The sequence below is a fragment of the Mycteria americana genome, chromosome 4 (genome assembly GCF_035582795.1).
Source record: "Mycteria americana isolate JAX WOST 10 ecotype Jacksonville Zoo and Gardens chromosome 4, USCA_MyAme_1.0, whole genome shotgun sequence".
Classification (NCBI taxonomy): domain Eukaryota; kingdom Metazoa; phylum Chordata; class Aves; order Ciconiiformes; family Ciconiidae; genus Mycteria; species Mycteria americana.
In genome coordinates this window covers 21,910,161-21,930,139 of record NC_134368.1, presented here as the reverse complement: position 1 = coordinate 21,930,139, position 19,979 = coordinate 21,910,161, and the positions used below count along the sequence as shown (strand labels likewise).

The window sequence follows — 19,979 nt, the reverse complement described above, 5'->3', positions numbered from 1 at the left end:
TTGTGGGCAGCAGCATCTGCCCAGAATCAGTCATTTGTATCTTACTTCAAAGAACAAAAACTATCTTTCTGGCACGTGAAGTCAGAAAAGTTATTGAATGAAAGAAGGAGATTTAAGCCTATCATATACAAAAAGTTTCTTCAGGACAAGTGTCCCTACCTTTCAACAAGCTCATTTGCTCCTTCCAAAAGGAATTTAACCTTTTCCTATGAGGCCATGTAACAAGAGTAGGTACACGCTCAACATGCTGTAAGAATTGTGTTACCATCCATCTTCTCTTCGCCCAGTAGCTGACATTGCTTTTGATCCTAGTTTCAGATGTAAAAGCCAGTAACATATTGTAATGGAGAATCAGGGTTAGTTCAGTGCACCCTGGATTGTAACATTACTTAACTGTATATGACATGCTAGCTATTTACATACACATACCAGACAAGAACTCTCTCTCTTCCACGTGGACTATATTAATTTATATTATCCTACAGATTACTTTAACTTTTGGCTTGTTTCAACCTCTAATTCTAAACTGTTAGTCTCAAATAATCCTATCAGAGTTCCAAGCACTGTTTGATAATCTCCGTACCATTGTTTATCAGCAGAGAAGTAAATGGCTTCCTCCTCCTCTTCAGTTCGATAAAGAGCTGGACAGCTCGACACAGAAAGGATGTCAGGGTCAGGGGAGTGCAAAGCATGCTGAGACTGTGGAGATGATGGCACAACATTGCGTCTTGATCGACACAAGCTACTGCTTCTTGCCAGTGTGCTGGGAGGTTTTACAATGGACCCTGAGGCAAAGAGAAAAGCAAACCAAAACCCTCCAAGTGACATCGATGTTAACAATATCTACTCTGAAGACTAAATAGCAGTTATCTGCTTCAGCCACAGTGATTCTTAAACAACTTTGACATTGCTCAACTATTTAGAGGGAAGAAAGACTGGCATCACCTTATACATTCTACAGTTAGATGAAGCAGCTAACCAAGATGCAACTGCAGCAGTTTTGTGCCTGCCAAATATTACTCTGACCACGTGCACCAAAGCTCTGGCTCACTATGCTCTCTTGAGAGCAAAAAGAAAGATTCTACTGAAACTCCCAACCCTTTATAAACTAAAAATAGCAGTCTTGAAATTAGTATATTACACAATATCCTGTATTTTACTTGTGTGGCAATTTGAAGCTTGAAAGAATATGTAAAAGTTTTGCAATGTAGGTATACCTAACCAAACAGCCAACTGAAATACGCTGTATTAATTTAAAGTTACATTAGACATGGAAGACCAATTTCATTTATATAACATGATAGAAAATATATAATTCAACCTCATTTTAAGCTCAAGAATTTCCTATTTGATAATACATTCTTTTGCCAGGCTACCTATGAATTTCCAGAAACAAAAATACTAAGAATGGGTAGAGACAGCAACACAAGACTTGACCAGTAAAGTATCTAACAGGAAGTGACAAATTAAAAATGTTCCTAACCCAACTCCTCCTTCAAAAGATGATTAGGCAGCAATACTTCTATGAAAATAAATCTACAGACCTGTTTTCAGGCCAGCTGTTATGAGCCTCAGGACTTCTCATACCTCTCCTCAAACTGTCCCACAGAATGCATCACTGCTTAGGTAAGACAGACCATACCCTTATTGATGTTCAAAATGTTTACCGAACACAACACACTTAAAAAAAATTCAATTATTTTTGTAGACAAGGATGTCTAGCCTGACAAAATGCATTTTAATTTTTTGAGATGCCAGTTTAACATCAGGTAAATTATAATTTCCCTTCCTGGAATCTCAGTAAAGGTTGAGTTGTCTTTCTGCTTTTAGTGCAGGAAATCACAACTTTCACAAAACAGCAAGTAGCTGCACCTTTGCCAACACTTAAACTTTGTTTCCTGCTGGGCTGAGCAAAAAAGAAAGGTTTACAAGTCCCAACATGACAGTCGTCATGTAACTCAAACTTTTGATTTTACTTTTGATGAACTCCCTACTGACCTGAAAAGCAGGTGTTGGCAGCTCAAAAATAACCTTGTGTCATTACAAAAATATTCCTAAAAAGCAAACGTGAACTGAGATAAGAGAATAAGAATACCTTTAGGAAATTTGTACTATGTGTCCAGGTAAATCAGATGCCATCCTACTCACTGGTGTAAAAAAGAACGAGACTGCACCATCAGTGAATTCTGACAGAAGTTACAAGCATTTTGGTTCCTTGTAGTGTACAAACACGGGATTATGACGGATTCAGCTATGAAAATTTAACATTTAGAATTTTCTAGTACAAATGAAACTCACTAAATCAAGGAATCAGCTGAATCCTAGTCAGTCAATGGAAAAGTAGACGTTTCACTATCACCTTCCTGTAATGACTTTGTTCCAGTCTCATACATCTATTTCTTTATCCCCTTTTGTTCATCAGCTCCGGATTGATTAAACAGATTACTTCACACCATTTTAGCCTATCATCCCACTTGCTGCAGCACAAAGAATCCTGTCTGGCAGACTTCAAATTTTGTTAATCTTAAGAGATCAAAGGATGCTGGCGCAAGGTAACAGCCTAGACAGTTCAGTTTAGGTCCAGACACTGAAACAGTCTTGCTCGTAACTGACCTGTCTGCACACCGCATTTTAACTGAAGCCTCATGAGTGAGACAAGCCATTTTGCTTCTGTCCTTCCTCATGTGCATTTGTCATTTTTGTCTAAAGGATGGGAATAATCTAGCAGTTACCAAACTAACCCACCATAATTTGACTCCTGAACTAGTTTCAACCACAGATCATTTAGCATGTTTTCCCTCTCTTTCCCCACTCCCAAATGTTTACAGGCTTTTTTTACTGAGTAGAAATTTTAAAAGCTAGTAAATTAAGAAGCTACTTCCCTCATGTGATTACTTTAACAAAATCAGGCTCTCATGCCTTACCAAAATTCAGAAAAACACATTAAAATTTTTGTAATGTTACTAAGGTTCAGATAACTTTCATCACTGACTGAGACAACATCCATTAGCTAAATACTTCCAAATGAACTGAACTTTAACAAAGAAATTAAACCATAACTGCAAAAGCATACAGTAAAGTTTCAACTAAGTACGCTCTTACAAACTGTACTGTCCTTCTCTAATCGTAGTTCCTCTGAACCAGCTGCACTTTGCTCACTGGCTTCACCTCTATGCAAGACCTGAATGAGAAGAGTGACTAAAAAAGTCACAAGTCTGAAGTCTTATATTGCATATCTAAGTGTGTTGTCATTTTAGACCAATCGGAAAGTTGTGATAATAAATGGAGCTCTTCATTTTGAAATCAGACCACAGGTTTCTCCATATAGACTTGGAAGTTTAACTCTAGGCATCCATATTTTACTGGGCCATCCAAGAAATTTGTTGCTAAGGTTTAAATCACAGCCTTCACAGTGAAGGCAACTAGAGAGACAGTATTCTTTAAATGTGATCAGAACTTGCAGTAAGTAGTGTTGCAAGGGGATTAATGAACTTTTCAGTGTGGCCTGCAGAAAAAACGTTGGTACACTCAGAAGAAAAACGTGTTTTTCTTATACATCAAATATTTTAAATACAGTTCTAATTTATTCCGAGAATCCCAGCCCTGGAAGAAAAACATACACATATGACAAAGTTTTGTTCCCTACTCATTCCTCAGCTTGCTATTGCTTGTTTGAATAGCTACATGGGAGCTCATCTTTTTGATTTGCCTCTAGAGTCCAGTTAATCACAACTTCCATGAAGCAAGCTCTTGTATTGACGTAATGACTCAAGATATGAGGGTGGTCTGAATCCCCAGTGTATATCTTTTGATCATAGTTTAACCAAAGCTGGATTTCCCTCCCTCCAGCACTTGGCACCTCTGCCTCACACTCAAACAACCCGCTGTATCCAAACACAAACATTCTGCCTGAAAGCTTCCCTTGGACAACAACAGGATTTTGTTCCAGGCACTAAAGAATGTTTGAAAAGCTATGTAGCATGCAGCCTCTCAAAGGGTGTGATCTTCCTAGTAGCTCAAGGGACCCTACACTAACTCCATCCCTTCCATCTGAAAGAATAAACGTGCTAACAGAAATTCAGCATTACTCATTATAAATTTTTTTCTAAGTGGCAATCCAAGCGCGACAAGCAGACTTTCAAAACATTAGCTGGATTTGTCCCCCACTCCCCCACTGAAAGGGAATAAAGGCTTTTTCTTCATGTTCTCTTTATTGCAAAACCCAGTTTTCAGTTTACGCAAGTCCCAAAAGATGCATCTGAAATGCTAGATAGAATTTTGGTCTTTTGACTTTGATCCAATCCTGTTTGATTTCAGCACTCTTCTCCCACTTGACTTTAAAATCCCATGCCTCCACAACTTTTCCCTTTTCTTTTTACTGAGCTCACCACTTACCATGAAACTGTGAAACTATTGGAGGAGTATCTTCATCTAAGTCATCAACTCCCCCTGCAATTGGGTAAGGAGGAATGGAAACTCGAGGCATAACTACCCAGCTGTGATCAGAGTAGAGAGAGGAGGTCAAGCTTGGTAGCCCAGAATTGTGTGCTATTTGAAAACCACAAATCTTCTCAATCTGTTGCCATCGATAAAGACGTTCTCGCAAACATGTCGTCAACTCAGAGAGTGCTTTCCTGAAGAAAAGCACACAATAAAGTTACATATACTGTTCTTAATGATAAAGCAAAGCAACACAAGTGCAGTCATTCTAGCATACCAGAAGACCCACTAGGACTGTCCAAATATTTGCACTTTAATAATTTTTAAACTGTTATTTAACTGTATTTAGTGTTAGACACTAAATTCCGTAACTCTCAAAAAAATCCATTGTTCCAGGAATAATAAATCACAAAAGAATATACATCCTGGTAATACTCTTACTTTGCTTCAAGGATTTTATGGTCCACTTCATCCAGGGAGGAGCTGTGTGCAACATGTAATGTTCCAAATACAGTGCTTCTCTTCTTTTTTATCTTTTCTGCCTAAAAAGCAAGATAAAATGAAAGCCATAAAACTAGAAGTTATGTACTTAACACATATAACAAAACTTCAGCAATATTGACAGGTAGCAAACAACAACTCAGAGGAGGAAAAAAAATATCCAAACACTTATCTGAATAATTTGTATTTACTATTTCATATATCTAGCAACAGATCAGAAAAGCCTTTAAGTAGCTGAAGAGTAAGAGTTAGTACCTCATCTTTGGCAATTGCTAATTGCATTTCTGCATGCTGTCTTTTGATATTGTAATATTGTACTTCAACTTCATGTGTTAACTGAAGCCACTTCTGCAAAGCTTCAGGAACAGACCAATTACTTCGCAGCTCAAACTCCTTCTCAGCTTTTTTTAAAGCCATGCGAACCTAGCATCAAAAAGAAATAAAAGTGTCACTAAGAGTATCATTAGAACTGACAGCAGAAGAAAGTGAAATATAAGCACCTTATACCCCAACAGCAACATACTAAGGCTTTACAGAGCTTTGGTGTGTGCCAATTGCCATCATGAAGGCAGATCAGACATTTCTGAAATATAGCATATGAATTTCCATATACTCTATTATACTCAGACTTTTTTTTCCCATGACATATAGTCCCTAACTTGAAGCCTAAGTATTTTTGTAAGACAGCATTTATTTAGTACAATAAATCCAATCTATTGCTAGTCAGAAGAGTGAGACAAAGCTACTATCTCTCATCTGATAAGACAGTAAAAAAGCTTTTGTATATATTTTGTTCCATGAATCCAACATTATGATAAGCTAATATACCAAGTGTATGTCTTTTTATAGTTTCAGAATTATTTTACTAGATAATGGCATGATTGACAGACAATCATTAAGTGCTCTTAGAGTTTTTCCATTCAAATCTAGCATTAGAGAAATGCTGCTTTAAACACTCATAAAGATCTAATAAAACCAGGACCATTTTAAAGTAAACAGTAAAATTATAAATGGTTTGCAGATACCTGTACGAGCTCTTCCTCTGCATATTTGAGCCTGCTGAGCTCACATTCAGCTCCCTCCCTCAACTCCCTTAAGCGATGAGCTTCCCGTTTTGCATCATTGATCTCATCCATCATTTTGCGCTCCAGATTTTGCTTTTCCACAGCAACATTTCTGTTCTCTTCTTGTGCCTTCTCAAGCCTTCACAATTGAACAAAAAAATATGACACACAGCATATTTGTTAAAAGTTGCAGTCCTCAGGAGAAGAAAATGTTTCCAGCAACAGGGCAAGAGGCAACGGGCACAAACTAAAACACAAGAAGTTCCGTCTGAACATCAGGAAACACTTTTTCACCATGAGGGTGACTGAGCACTGGCACAGGTTACCCAGGGAGGTAGTAGAGTCTCCATCCTTGGACATATTCAGAAGCTGCCTGGACATGGTCCTGGGCAACCTGTTCTAGATGATCCTGCTTGAGCAGGTGGGGCTGAACAAGATGACCTCCAGAAGTCCCTTCCAACCTCAACCATTCTGTGATAATAAAAACGGTGCAAGCTTCATGAACCAGCAGCAATTACATCACACAATGTGATGTGCACGTCAGACAAAATATGGAAACTTTTAGGTGAACCTTCATTAAAGGTATAATAAGATCAAAATACCAGTCTTCATAGACAATTGAGTTACTGGTGCACCAGAACAGACTATCAACTCTCACACTGCTAAATAAGCAATAGAAAGTAATCAGTCCAGGTCTGTTTCAGTCTTAAGAGCTTAAAAACAGAAGAAATGTTCTCATTTCCATGTATGTAAGTATTGCAAAGTAAACTGTAATTATATGAAAATAACATACTTCTAAATCTGTAGGTAAAAAAGATTGAACCTCTGTTCTACCTTCATCCACAAGTTCATATTGCCTGCTAAAATACCCAGAAGCAATTTCTACCCAAAAATCCATCATCACTGAAATCACAATTTCCACACAAAATGAAGATGAACAAAATCCAAAGGCAGCTCAATGCAAATAATTTATGACTATAAAGGATCTGTATTTGTATTTAACCTCAAAACAAAAGGACAACTAAACATTAACTTTTTTAGTTTTTATACCTTTCCTGCAAGTCTAGGAGACTTTGCTCTGCTGTTTGGAGACTTTCTAAGTCCTTCATCATTTTTGTGATATGTTCTCTTGAGGTTCTGTTCTGTGTATAGGCAAACCAGCAGCCTCCAAAACCAATAACTATAGAAACTGTTAATATAAAATCCTTCATCCAGTTGTGAGGGGGACCTGTGCAGAGAATAACATGATCATTAACTAGTTCACTGATACAGACAACGGACCTTTTTTTCCCTACAGCCTAAAACGTGACAGAACCTGATGCTAAACAGAATTCCAGCTCATCTATCTCAACCATCTCCAACAGCTACATTTCAACCTTTCACATGGATCCCAGAGCATTTCCCATACAATATAAGCAACTCTGCTCTAATACAATCTACTTATTCTATACTAAAACATATATTAGATTGAGGAAAGCTTACTAAACTTTCACAATACATAGTCTATATCTTCATTTAAATGAGTTAAGAGAGAGTTTCCCCAGTTACACTTTACCAGGCCAGCCAGAACTTCAGTTACATTTCAGTAAATTCTCCCCAGTCTGTGCCCTCTGGAATACCCCATGCTAAGTTAAAAATGCACTTGTACAAAATAAAGTAGATTTTAAAGGGGTAAGTAGCTAACAGCCGTACTTTTTAAAAGCAAAACCTGGATTGCCAACGTATTATATCCAAGATTCACATACACTTCTTTGTTAGTGCAACTTTTATAGTCACTTGCACCTTTGTAAAACAAAATTTTAAAAGACAGTTTCTGCTAGCATTAAAGGTATAATGCAAACACAAAGTGCTTTTTTTCCCCTAAAAATCTCCAGCTCAGATCTGTCAGGCTAACTTGGATCAGTCAGGCCAGCTCAGATCTGGCCTGGTTTTTGCCAAGTCATTCACTAGTCTCCAAATTGACCACCGAGCTCTGGAAAGGCCTCCTAGTTCAGGAATACCCGACATGCACAGTGCCACAACAGACCTGTAACTGTGTACAAGCAAGCATGCAGACCACTGGTGATGTGGTAAGGAAATGTCTGCATATGCTAAAACGGGTCATATGTGGAACTCCTGCATTAAATTTAACTGCACTTAAACTCGAGTCTGCACAAAATACACTGGTATTGGATTTGCACCACCATCTCCTTTTTTATTCCTTGTGGGAAGGTCATCTCCTCTCATTTCAGCATCCCAGCTTACACTGTCCAAGCTAACTGGGAACTGAGTGTAACATTAGCTATAAGTGTAATTTAAACAGTCAAAAACATTTAGAGGACACTTCTTGTGACACAAAAGCCAACATACATCTGTCAAGTGGGGTCATACCAAAATTTCTACATAATCTTACACAGAGAAGTGAACCTTTGTCCTGATCCCAGCATCCTGATAACCTTTTTTAATTCATTGCCCAGTTCCACAACACATGCCAAGCAATCCATCAGTACATCCACAAAATAGATAAGCTGTCCTACCTACAGTATCAAGTGTCACTGAAAGTATTCTCTGTTGAATTCTTACAAATAAGAGATAAGAAAAAACTCCAAAAAGTTACTAACGTGTGAGAGGTCCAAATAAAACAACATCCAAAGCTTTAAGCTGAAGCTTCTGCCTGTGGCTCCGGTCAATTATTTTCAAGTGAGAGATCATGAAAGCATGTTCATTTACTGCTATCCTGTTAATGATAAGACAAAACGTTACCTATTGCACAAGCTATATTCAAAACCAGTCTGTGGAAAGAAATACATCAATAGCATTTCCCACAGGTATATAGATTACAGTTATACAATTAGAGTGAGAGATATAATACAATGACAGTAGTGCTATTAAAAAAAGCATAGCAGCATGTGGCATAGGAAGAGCATCAAATCATTTCCCTATTCTTTTCTTTCTGGAATAATCATGAAATAAATCCATTTAGCATAGTTAAAGGTAATAGTATATTTGCAGACTCGTGACACCAACTGTCTGAAATACATGCAATACCCAAATTTAGTAGTTATGCTCAAGAAAAGGGGTTCTGCAGATAGTTTTTGATGTATACCCATACAATAGATTGGAAGTTGTTCAAAAGAAAGTTCGCTACCATGCAGAATTATGTGATAATCGATAAAAGCTTCAACAGCAAGAAACAAAACTAAGATTAAGAATGGCAAGAAGCATTTATATTTTGAAATATTTTGGTAGGGAAAAAAATGCAGCCAGCTCTTCAAAACTGCAAGGACGCTTCTCTTTTCTTGCATTTGACCACATCTTGTTAGACTTTGGGTCTAACAGACTGAAGTAGCAACCTACAGGGAATTATTTAAAACGAATCCAGAAGAAACGTTCACCTGGGAAGTGTTGTTCCATTGACATTGCTGTCTCTAAAATTCTTTTCATATTGAGGCAGTTCAACAAACTCTGACAGCCACTGAAGAGTGTCCTCTTGAGTCCAGTTATGAACTGGAAAAAAAAAATCAGTTTAATTACCTTTAATTTTCGTAAAAATCAATAGCAAGACATAGGAGACAAGCAGTAGAAAAGCAGGTTACACTGAGCAAGAGGGTTTAGCCAAATATAATTGCAGAAAAATTAGCATTAACATTCACCAAGGTGTTTCTGGCATTTTGCCTTTTTCATTATATGCTTCTCAGAGGAAGCTTAGGCAAACTATAAACAAACAAGCATGGAACCAATAGAAACATTTCTTTATTAAAAATTCCACAGAATAATTTAGTGTTTTGCTTTAGTTTAAATCAGGACAGCATCTTATGACTTTATCTACTTAAACTGATCTCAGCCTCAATCCTCTTGTCCTTGCTACCCTTGCAGAACTAAACACATGTCAGCAGGTGCTGTAGCCATTTAAGGCAATGTACCAAGATCTTTCCCAGGATGATGGCTTAAGAACTTGTTTTCACAAGAATCTTCATAGAGGCTCATGCCTACTAACCACAAAATGGGAGCAGAGAAGAGAGGAGAAAGAAAATACTGAAAGACAGCAGAAATTTAACAGGAAAACAATTAAATCTCTCTCAAATATGCCCAAAACAGCTATATTACATGAAATAATATTCCCACTAAGAAAAATTATTTAAATATGTAGAGAACAATCAACAATTTTCCTGTATAACAGCAACAGTCTACATAACCTTTCACAAATATAGATGCTCTACAAAGGAAATACTACCCACAGATTTTACAAAAAAAAAAAAAAAAAAAAAAAAATCACATTTCTGGCCCTACAGGCCAGCTGCTACAGCTTACAACTGACAAAGTTGAAGGGAAATTTTCTCTCCATTTCTAAGTCTGCAAAAGTTTGTCTGCACATGAAAGAAATAAAACAACAGCCTCCTTCTGGATAGATGCATCTTTGCATGAACAAATATCTTTTGCTTTAAACATTGCTTTCTCTAAAACTACTTGCATGTGACAATGCTGGGCAGAGATTTCTTTAGAAACCTTATCACAAGGACACATCCTCAGTGGTGAATTTTGACAATGATCCTTTAGAAAGAGCTGCTGAAAGCTTGACAGGTAAGCTCCAGGCAACAGAATTTTTTTAGTTCAAATTCTTATTTCAGTTCGTACTGAAACTGAAATAGGGACTTCTAAGTCTCTTGCCTACACTCAGCATACCTGAAAAATAAGCTTAAACATTTCAGATTGTCATCATTCCATGTGAGAATGGAATCCAGAAGCATTTCATCATTCTGGAGACAGAACATATTTCACATTTCACTTGCAATACAAACCACTTGTGTTTTATCTGTATGAATGGCTACTCCTCCTTCCCAGCATGCTGTCCCATTTCTTCCTCTGCTTTTGAGCCACAAACCATTTTCCAGGTATTAATCTTGCAATAGACTCAGTTTGTCATATCACACTAAGCTTTTATGCAAAATGTCTGGGCTCTACTTGTAAACAGATCATTTTCACATTGCAAAGATTCTTAACTGTTTTGTGTATAATAAGTGATCATATTTACAAGTCATTCTAAGCATCTCAAAAGGGTGGTAAGATCATCCAGAACAATAATCACCTTAACTGCATTCCAGAAATATGTTTATAAACTGATCCAAAGCAAAAGCATTGTTTTGATGTGACATAGGAAAAAATCACCTAAAATAGCTACTATGCACTACCACAGTTCTAGAACTAACTACAGTTCAGAACTAACTACAGTAGTACAGATCTAACTACAGTTCAGTACTGTCACTTTACCACTGACAGTACAGAACATGCCATTTCGGAAGCCACACAACTCACTGAGTTTATAAATAGAGGGGGAGAACAAAAAAAAAAAAAAAGAAGAAGAAAATATCAAGAAGTTTCACTTCTACTGCTGAAAGTATTTTGTAGTCTCTCTGTCAAAAATTTATGTAAATTTGTATTTTTTTTATAATTCAGTAGTAATTTTAAACACATTATCATGTAAGAAATTAGGTACATACTGAAGTTGTTTACAGTAGAGTCAATCACATCTGCTCCACTGCTTAGACTAGTCTGATGTTTCCTTCATAAAATATCAAGGAAATTTCCCCAAACAAACCAGTTATATTTAGGAAAAAACACTTCACTATTCATTATTTATCACTGTATCAGATACCTCCATTAGTACAGAAGCTGCAAAAAGAAGCAACAGAAGTCTATCCCAACCTACAATCAAAACTTGTACTTTCTATATTCTTCTTACACTGTTACCTGTTTACATAAAAGTTAATATCAATTACTTTTTGGTATATGTATATTTGTATATGCTGTTATATATATATATATATATTTATATATATATATATATATATATATATATATATTTTTATATGTATCTATATATTTGGTATACAGGGCTAAGTATTGGGGCCAGTTCTCTTTAATATCTTTATCAATGATCTGGATGAGGGGATCAAGTGCACCCTCAGTAAGTTTGCAGATGACACCAAGTCGGGCAGGAGTGTTGATCTGCTTGAGGGTAGGAAGGCTCTGCAGAGGGACCTGGACAGGCTGGATCGATGGGCTGAGGTCAATGGTATGAGGTTCAACAAGGCCAAGTGCCGGGTCCTGCACTTGGGTCACAACCATCCCACGCAAGGCTACAGGCTTGGGGAAGAGTGGCTGGAAAGCTGCCCAGTGGAAAAGGACCTGGGAGTGATGGTCAATAGCCAGCTGAATATGAGCCAGCAGTGTGCCCAGGTGGCCAAGAAGGCAAATAGCATCCTGGCTTGTATCAGAAATAGTGTGGCCACAGGACTAGGGAAGTGATTGTCCCCCTGTACTCGGCACTGGTGAGGCCGCACCTCGAATCCTGTGTTCAGTTTTGGGCCCCCCACTACAAGAGAGACATTGAGGTGCTGGAGCACGTCCAAAGAAGGGCAATGAAGCTGGTGAAGGGTCTGGAGCAGAAGTCATATGAGGAGTGGCTGAGGGAAGTGAGTTGTTTAGCCTGGAGAAAAGGAAGCTCAGGGGAGACCTTATCGCTCTCTACAACTATCGCTCTCTACCTGAAGGAGGTTGTAGTGAGGTGGGCATTGATCTCTTCCCCCAGGTAACAAGTGACAGGATGAGGAAAGAGCCTCAAGTTGCGCTAGGGGAGGTTTAGATTGGATATTAAGAAAAATTTCTTCACTGAAAGGGTGGTCAAGCATTGCAACAGGCTGGAGGTGTTTAAAAGACATGTAGATGCAGCACTTCGGGACATGGTTTAGTGGTGGACTTGCAGTGTTAGGTTTACAGCTGGACTTGATCTTAAAGGTCTTTTCCAACCTAAATGATTCTATGATTTATGTTGTGTCCTTTTAAGTGACCAGTCACCATTTAAGCTAAGCATAATCAATACAGTCAACTCTATTCTGGGATTTCACGGTCTGAATCTCTGCCCATGCACATATTTCACAATTTATTATGTAAACTAATTCCAGTGTCAGTGCCCGCAAATCCCCAACTTTTCCAGGTGGAACCAGATGCTAAACTACCCTGTCCTCCCTTTCCTAGAGCACCACAGTGGAGCCCTGGGAGATTGATTTATATCACTGAAAATGTTCAGACTGTTTCTTTTTGTTGGTATCTTCTATCTGCTATATATTGGAAGTATTGCTTGACTGTTTCCAGTAAGACCTCATGACCAACATACATGTTTATTCCACAACAGCATACAGTACCGAGAAGCAAACTGGCCTTTCTTCAGCAGAAGCAGTTATAGCCTACTGAAACATGACACAAGACAAGTGATATACACCAGGTGTACTGAAAGTCAAGCAGGCCAGCTGAAATTTATCTCAATCAACATTGCCAATTAAAATGTGACAGCTCCTACTAATTAGCTGAGGTTGTAACTTTTCCTTATTTTAAACACCCAAAAAGAATATAGTGCTTCAGACAGTGGAGTAGCAACTGACAATTACTTTAAGTTAAATACATATAGCATTAAAGAGTAATCATATCATCCTTCCTTCTCACGCTTATTTTCACAAATAGATATCTTGAGAGAAAGGATGTCAGCAACATGCCTTGGGCAGGCAGGTGTAGAAGTCATAGTGTTTACACCCCAGTGCAGCACTCATTCTCTAGACTTGCATCAGCTGCTCTATTTCAGATCACAAGTTTGGGGTTTTGCCCCCCCCCCCCCCCCTTTTTTTTAAAAACTGCTATAACATGCCTGAAGGTGAAGACAGCAAAAGTAGCTTCAAACTGGCCCTGTATGAAAGTTGCTCCCACATTAATGGCTGATTAGAAGATCAGGCTATATATCACTTTTTCATGTGAAATTTATCATGTACCACAGTGCTTCAGGGCAGCGAGGTGTGAAGTAAAACAACATTACAGTGTCAGCCCCACTACTCCTATGGGCCTCCTACTCCTTTCAGAAATCAAATTACATTCGATAAGAGTATTTCATGGCAAGGAGTGAATGACAGCCATATATTAAGCTTAAAGTTGAGAACAGGCTGACCAGGCAAATATAGAAAAACACAAGATTGTTCTGTATCAAGCACACACAAGGATCCAAAAGTTAGTTTTGTTTTAGCAGGACCTTCAGCAGCAACATCAGCATGAAATACGCTGCCAGCAGTAGGTTTTTACATAGCATGAAAAAGCAAAAGAGAGGAATGACCCTGACTACCTTTTCAACAGTTTAGCACTACAACTTTTGTTTCCTCTCACACAGAAAGGCCAGTCTGCAGTACTGTACTGGTACAGTATCATGTTGGAACAGCATGCAGCATTATGTAACTCATCCTTAGCCAAGCCCCACTTGCATGCATTTCCAGTCTCCGGATATTTAAAACCTGAAACAGCAAACAATTACGAAAGTGCAAGGCAACCGTAACATCTTTGTGGTATGCAGTTTAGTCCCAGCTGCTGCAAGAACACTTGTGCAACACTGCCTCAGAATACAACAGGTGATCACACATAAAAAAATGGCTTTATGCTTGTATCTTTTTCCCCTAATAAATAAGGTACCAGACTTTAGGTCACCTTCTACTTTCCACAGAGAAGGAAAAACAGTTAAAGAAAAAAAAAAAAACACACACACACAAGGCAGGGGAGAGCTTTTTTTTATTATAAGGCAGTCTACAGGACATACTCTACATTAAAGGTCAAATATGCCATAATGGTAAGGAAAAACTACTTTTTTTTTTTTTTAAGGCAGTTTGTAAAAACTAGGTTTTGGTAGGACTCGAATTAGTCTGACAATAGTAAACCATTCATGAACTCCAGGTTTGACCACTACAGTTTTACTTTGCTACAAAATCAAGTCCCAAGGGACAATGCTACATCACCAAGAATACAGCACCCTACCTATTCACCAAGACAGGTCAGAGAACTACCCAGCTGAAGGCCCCTGCGCTGATTTTACAGACTCCCTTACTATTGAGACTAAATACCTACACGTCTCTCTTCAGACAGCAAATTCACATGATCTTAGCCCATCAGAGGGGCAAAAAAAGACAAGGCAGGCACCCTTGAGACACAGAACTCTCGAAGATAATTGTACAAAGACTGGTATTCAGACAAATGTTCATCTGTCACCTTTGCTGCACTCATAGCTACCACCTCTTCAAGGCGCCTGTAGAAAAAGTACTGAAGATGCACCTTTGATTTTAACCCAACAATAACTACTAAGCTTGATACTTAAGAATAGCTAAAAGACTCTGTATATGTATAAATACTGCTTAGTTAGAAAGAAAAGGAGATAGTCAAAGCAAATACCATACAACAAGCATATACCGGCATTTACATTTAAAGAACAGACACACAGAGTAATAGAAATCAGAGGACTTTGAGAAAGACGTGTTTTCTATGCTTTAAATAGCTATGCTACTTCCTAGCCATTCCTCTAAACAGAGTTCTCTCTAAAGAATTAGATTATGCGATTAAAAAAATATAAATGGTCACAAAAAGCATAAGTAATATCAACTAAAGTGACAGTCTTGTTTTGTACTAAAGGACACACAAACTGTGTGGCAACACAGCAGCAATAGGCTAGATGCTGATTTAAGCTATGATACAATTCCCTCCATGCAGGTAAAACCTATAGCAGCCTTGAAATACCTTTAATTTGCATCAGTACAGACCATGCCTTAAGGATTCTGCACCAGGTGGGGATACCAAAAGCCTGCCCAGTGCCAGAATATTAAAAAGCAATACTCTGAAGCTTTTTTTTTTTTATTAGGCAATTTTTAAAGCTTTGAAAGGAGCCAATCCTCAGGGTTCCATTCACAGTATAAGATCCTTCTCAAGCAATTACTTAAAAATAACTTTTGTTTTTCTTAATCCTAAAAGAATACACCAAACAGCAACGTTACTGTTACGCACTTACTATACCATAAACAATGTTTTCACTTTCTTCCCTCAAATCTTATCTGTCTCACATCTCCAATACCTTAAACAGAAAGCAACTTTAAGCTATTTGACAAATACTTTAAGACAAACATCCACATAAAGCAAGCTTTATAGGAAGGAATGGGCAATTCTACTCAGCATAAACTAAGCAGCAATAGATCCAGAAGACGTTTCTGCATAAGCAGTAATGGGCACTGTCAAGGGCACTATTTAGAGCTTATAATTCTCACACAGATACCTCAACAGACTACTTAAAGTTTCAAATTACTGATACAGTCATTTACACTACCTTCCACCCTCTTGTTTAATGCTGTCAAATTGCATTAAACTGGCACTATAAACTATCAGCATGTAAGAAACAAACAAACCAAAATTCCTAAAACATCTAGAAAGGAAAAGCAGTGTTTTCCATGTTTCCTAACATTAAATGAAAGTAGTTTATTATTTGAGAGGCTTCATGCTTTTTAACAGTCACCAGACCACTGTTAACACTGCCTGGGAGTCTCATTCTAAGGGCCTCCCTGTGGTTCAGCTTCAGTTTCCTCAACAGGATGCACAGTAAAGCCATTATAAGCAGACACAGTAAGACCAGACAGTCTTCTCAAAATCTTTTGAGTCTTATTCACAATGATCACTACATTCAAGAAACCTGGAACAAATATATACACAATAGACAAATTAGGTAATTCTGATATTACTATAGCCTAAATTTTTGAGGAGTTACTCGTAAGTTAGACGAATGATTGTAGGGAGATCATTTTCTCTGATAATTTAGTTGCAGTATTTCCATTGAACAAGATCTTTACTGAATAAGCATTTACAGAATATTTGCAGAGATGAGGCTAAAAATCGCTGGTTAAAACGTAGATATTTACTACAGGACAGCAAACACTTAATCAATGTATTACCTCAGATTGCACTTAAATTACTTCCTACGTGAGCAGAATGAACCAATGGTGTGTTCCTAGTTTCATTCCTCTCTTGTTCCTACTTTTAGTTGTTCGACTAATACCAACTTTTAGATCTCTATATGTTCACATATATTAGCACAACACCTTCTGAATTGTAGGGGAGAAAAGGTTAAGTATTTTTCTCCTAACAACTGTAACATTCCAGACTTCTGGAAATGTCTTTTTTTTTAATCACTACATCCTGGAACATATTTGGCAATGAACACTGTACTGCTCATTAAGTACTGTCTTTTGATATTTGAAGTATGTGGCTCAACTTACTTATTTCATTCAAATCCAAGTAGTTGAGGGATGGTGGTGTTGGCTTGTCAGTCCATTTTCCTGTATCCCAAGTTTAAAAGGGTTTTCCAAAATGCTTTGGACTAAGAATTCTAGCTCTTCGTAGCCCAAAGAAAGTTTACATCAAAGGGGAAGGCACATTGGACTTTCCACTTAATACAATGTATAATAAATGTTTAAAAACAGCTTGACAGCAGCCCTTAGGGCTTACTAAATCAAGAAATGCTTATCTGGAATTCAGCACTTGCAATAGTCACCTTCATAAACTACAACCTCATACTGATCAGTGTGTAAGCAGCCTAGTTTACTTACAATACACCCAGCACGTCAAGAGGAAATTGACGCTAGCTGGACTGAATGAGTTTTTAGTCAGGTTTATGTACACCTGTAAATAACAGTACCAAAACAGATTAATGAAGATGCTTTAAAAGAGGTCATCCATTTATTACTCTAAAAGAATTGGTGGAAAAATTGTTGAATTATGTCTATTTCAATAACCACTACCATTTTTAGCTACTCTTCTTTGCCTACCTTCAGACGTTTTCCAGCGTTTCCACAGATCCTCAATGGTGATATGTTTGTCTTCTCTGTGCAGGTGACTATGTTTATTAGAGGCATCCTTGTATTGCATATCTTCCCTTAGAAACTGAAGAAAAGGGAAAACATCATCTTAAATGACAAAATAGCAATTTCTAAACAGAAACTACAAGGAAATCAGGCAGAAGAGAATCTTTACTATCTCTTCCCCATGCAAGCAGCACACAATTCATGTAAGCTGACTACATCAAACACTCAGAAAGCAAGTTAAACACTCTTACAGGACTTGATTTTCACAATCATTAAATCCTAGAAAAAATGAAGGTGTAGTTGGTAGTATAGTAGGTTTAACAACATTATTAGTATGCCTTAGATTTACAGTGATTACAAGAATGCACCACACAAGTCATACTGCATACTTCTCTATTCTGAACACATTTAACCAGCTTCACCTACTTGAAGATAAGACCATGTAAGATTTGAAAATGTGCAAGTACTTTATGAATGAATAATACCTGAATCCTGCTATAGCAGTTAAATGCAACTGCTTGAGGGATGAGAGAAAGGTGTTGACTAAGTATTACTAAAGTCTTTTGATTAGACAACAAAAATTTGACTTCTATTTCATTAAATTAAAAAACAGAAGTCACCTTAGGGCCAAATTCCTTCTTGCTAATCATTCCTCAGTGGTTACACTCCAAGCACAGAAGCATTACACAAAGCTGTTTCATTCACAGTAACTAATAGGAAGCCTATGTCAAAATACCATGCTTTTCCTTTTACTAAACATGAAAAAAAGGAAGATCCTGCAATCACATCATATATTGCAGTGTTGTATCAGTATTCCACAAGTCACTACAAATGGGTTCTCCAAATACATACAAGAAAAAAAAAAAGCATAGAACTGTAAAACCCATTTTATTTTTATTTCACACAGGCCTAGAAAAGTTGGAATACTGGTTAGCAAACCACCTCCCATCAATACTGGAAACCTTTCACAGATACATATCAGTCCCTAAAAGCACAGCATGAGCAGTCTCTGTGGGTGGAGACCTTAGTATTAGTACCAGAAAACTAACACGAGAGCTAAGTAATCTTCCACAGCAGGTTCTTTGCCTTCTTCAGTTCCTGAAGGACAGGCTGCTCAAACAAAAACAGCTGTAGATAGTCATGACAGCTAACTCAAAAACCAGCTTTTAATGCGGCTGGTCATATGTCATCACCACTTCAAGCAGAGGTGAGGAAGAAGGCCAAGCTAGCGATGCACTGCAGAAGACCCCGCTTCTTAAAATTTAGTCCTGGTAATAATTTATCTGCAGAGCTTCCTGCATAGGCCCCATTTCTAACAAATCTAGAGATTATGTCATTCAAGAAACTGCAGGAGAGACTGAAAAGTGGTCAATGTTAAACCATATTAACTTTTAATAAAAAGATACAGTGTATGATAGCAGAAATATGGAAGAAAAAGCTAACATTTACCAATTTCCCCTTATTAAAAACTGCATTCTTACCAAGACATAAGGGAGTCTAAAAATATGGGAAGGGATTCAAGTTTCTCCTCTAACTGCTAGACTTGGGATAAAGTACTAGTTGTCTTCCCTAATCCGATCATAAACCCATACATGTCTTTTGGTTCCAAATACAGACTAGATGCAAACCCTCTCTCATTCATCTACCACTTCAAAACTTTTTTGATTGTCAGACATTAGCTTTCTAAAGCCTTTTGATTCCTAAAATAGTTCCATTTAGCCCATACAAATTGCACAAGCATTTAACTACTCTTCCCTATGTGTATGAGAAAGGCATAAATACAGACATATATACACATGTATATACATGAGAAATATAGGAGAAATTTATGAAATATATGAGAACAATTGAAAATAGCAGCCTGTTGGGGAAGAGGCAATTACAGAACTTCTGAAAAACCATGGACCAGGAACTGTAAAAAGGTACAGTAACCACAGAAAAGGACCGATTGCTGTAACTATATGCAAATGTAAAAATATCTGCTGCATAACCTCTGTTACGTATTCCATAGTCCAAGTGTGAACTCTGAGTACTTCCCAAATTGGCACAACTACCATGAAGCTGGCAATTTCCACAGCTGACATGCAGTGTGCAATCAGAGGTGGATTATCTAATTCGTTCTCACTGCATGCTTATTAAAGGGTAAACTAAAGAAAAGGAACCAAACAATAAGAAAACAAAAAAATCTTCTTATCCACTAATGTCCCTAAGCCTTTCCAGATTAAAGTAGTCTCACACTTGGAGCAGCAGGAAAGAACTGATGTTTGTCCACCTCACCTTTTCCCTTCAG

The 19,979-nt window shown here is 37.6% G+C and overlaps 1 protein-coding gene across 2 annotated transcripts in view; it reads right to left on the bottom strand.

Moving 5' to 3' along the window:
- STIM2 (stromal interaction molecule 2) overlaps nucleotides 1-19,979 on the bottom strand; it is a 72,232-nt gene that overhangs the window by 4,181 nt on the left and 48,072 nt on the right. The window contains exons 3-12 of one of the 2 annotated variants that reach the window (XM_075499885.1): nucleotides 17,654-17,768; nucleotides 9,380-9,491; nucleotides 8,606-8,721; nucleotides 7,056-7,233; nucleotides 5,967-6,144; nucleotides 5,197-5,364; nucleotides 4,882-4,982; nucleotides 4,396-4,634; nucleotides 584-785; nucleotides 160-308 (exon numbers count right to left, since the gene is read on the bottom strand). In XM_075499885.1, the coding sequence (XP_075356000.1) occupies nucleotides 160-308; nucleotides 584-785; nucleotides 4,396-4,634; nucleotides 4,882-4,982; nucleotides 5,197-5,364; nucleotides 5,967-6,144; nucleotides 7,056-7,233; nucleotides 8,606-8,721; nucleotides 9,380-9,491; nucleotides 17,654-17,768 (1,558 nt within the window). The remainder of the gene's footprint in view (nucleotides 1-159; nucleotides 309-583; nucleotides 786-4,395; nucleotides 4,635-4,881; nucleotides 4,983-5,196; nucleotides 5,365-5,966; nucleotides 6,145-7,055; nucleotides 7,234-8,605; nucleotides 8,722-9,379; nucleotides 9,492-17,653; nucleotides 17,769-19,979) is intronic. The other variant, XM_075499884.1, reaches the window with a different exon arrangement.